General features: G+C 27.1%; 1 protein-coding gene across 1 annotated transcript; it reads right to left on the minus strand.

Annotated features, from left to right (window-relative positions):
• Positions 1-218: 218 nt before the first annotated feature.
• Positions 219-908, minus strand: GSTUM_00002083001 (uncharacterized protein; the record flags this gene model as incomplete). The annotated part of the gene is made up of 1 exon (XM_002839609.2): positions 219-908. One exon carries the CDS (start codon positions 906-908, stop codon positions 219-221), a length of 690 nt encoding a protein of 229 aa, XP_002839655.1.
• Between the last annotated feature and the right edge of the window lie 18 nt (positions 909-926).

The following is a 926-nucleotide window of genomic DNA, read 5'->3' on the forward strand; positions in this document are numbered from 1 at the left end:
ATCCCTAAATCAAAATGCCATAGAACCAATTAAAGATAAAAATCCTAATGTTAAAAAATACCCTGCATTAGAAAAACCATGCATTGTTAATACCAAATGTCTTAATCTACTAGACTAGGTCTCATGACTACAAATTATATAAAAACATAATTAGGTCTCATACAAATATTTAAAGATATTTTAAGGTAGATACTCTTATGTTTACACATAAGTTGGGACTATATCTTATTTTCTAAGTTGTAAAAGCCTTGCAGATGATCCCATACAAAAAAAGTTCGTTTATTATTCATATTATTTTTAATTGTTATTACTTTATCCAAAAAACCTTGGTCATACTTACCAAGTTTTTTAAATTCTAAAATTTTTAACCAATCTTTATAATCTAAATATTTTTTTGAAAACAACGGATATTTTTCTAAATAATTAATAAGAATTTCATTGGATTTTAAACTTATAGTTCTAATTCTGAACTGGGGATGGTTTGAAGATGTTCTGATTTCCTTTACCGAACAATCCAAAAAAGTGGCAATATCTGCCATAAAATTATAATTACTTAACCCATTATGGTATATTTGTCTTTGTACCAACTCGATACGACATTCAACCTTTGGATAATTGATTTTTTTATTTGGAAGTGTAGCCCTAACTGAAAAATGGGCGTCTCCTTCTATAAATCCTGATAACCAAGAGTTAGAACCTAAAGGTTCTGAATTTTGAGGTAATTTGTGAATAATGGAATTTTGGCTTTTTTTATTATTTAGCCAATCAATTAAACCATATAAGGCATTAATTTTAGGAGTTCTCATTTTTCCATTTATTAAAGAAACTATAAATATTATACATTCTTTACTGCTAAAACTTAAAACATAAGCGTTTTTGTTCAGATAGATATTACTTTGTGAAACCATTAGAAAGGGACCAACTAG

This window comes from Tuber melanosporum (assembly GCF_000151645.1).
Source record: "Tuber melanosporum whole genome shotgun sequence assembly, scaffold_381, strain Mel28".
NCBI lineage: Eukaryota > Fungi > Ascomycota > Pezizomycetes > Pezizales > Tuberaceae > Tuber > Tuber melanosporum.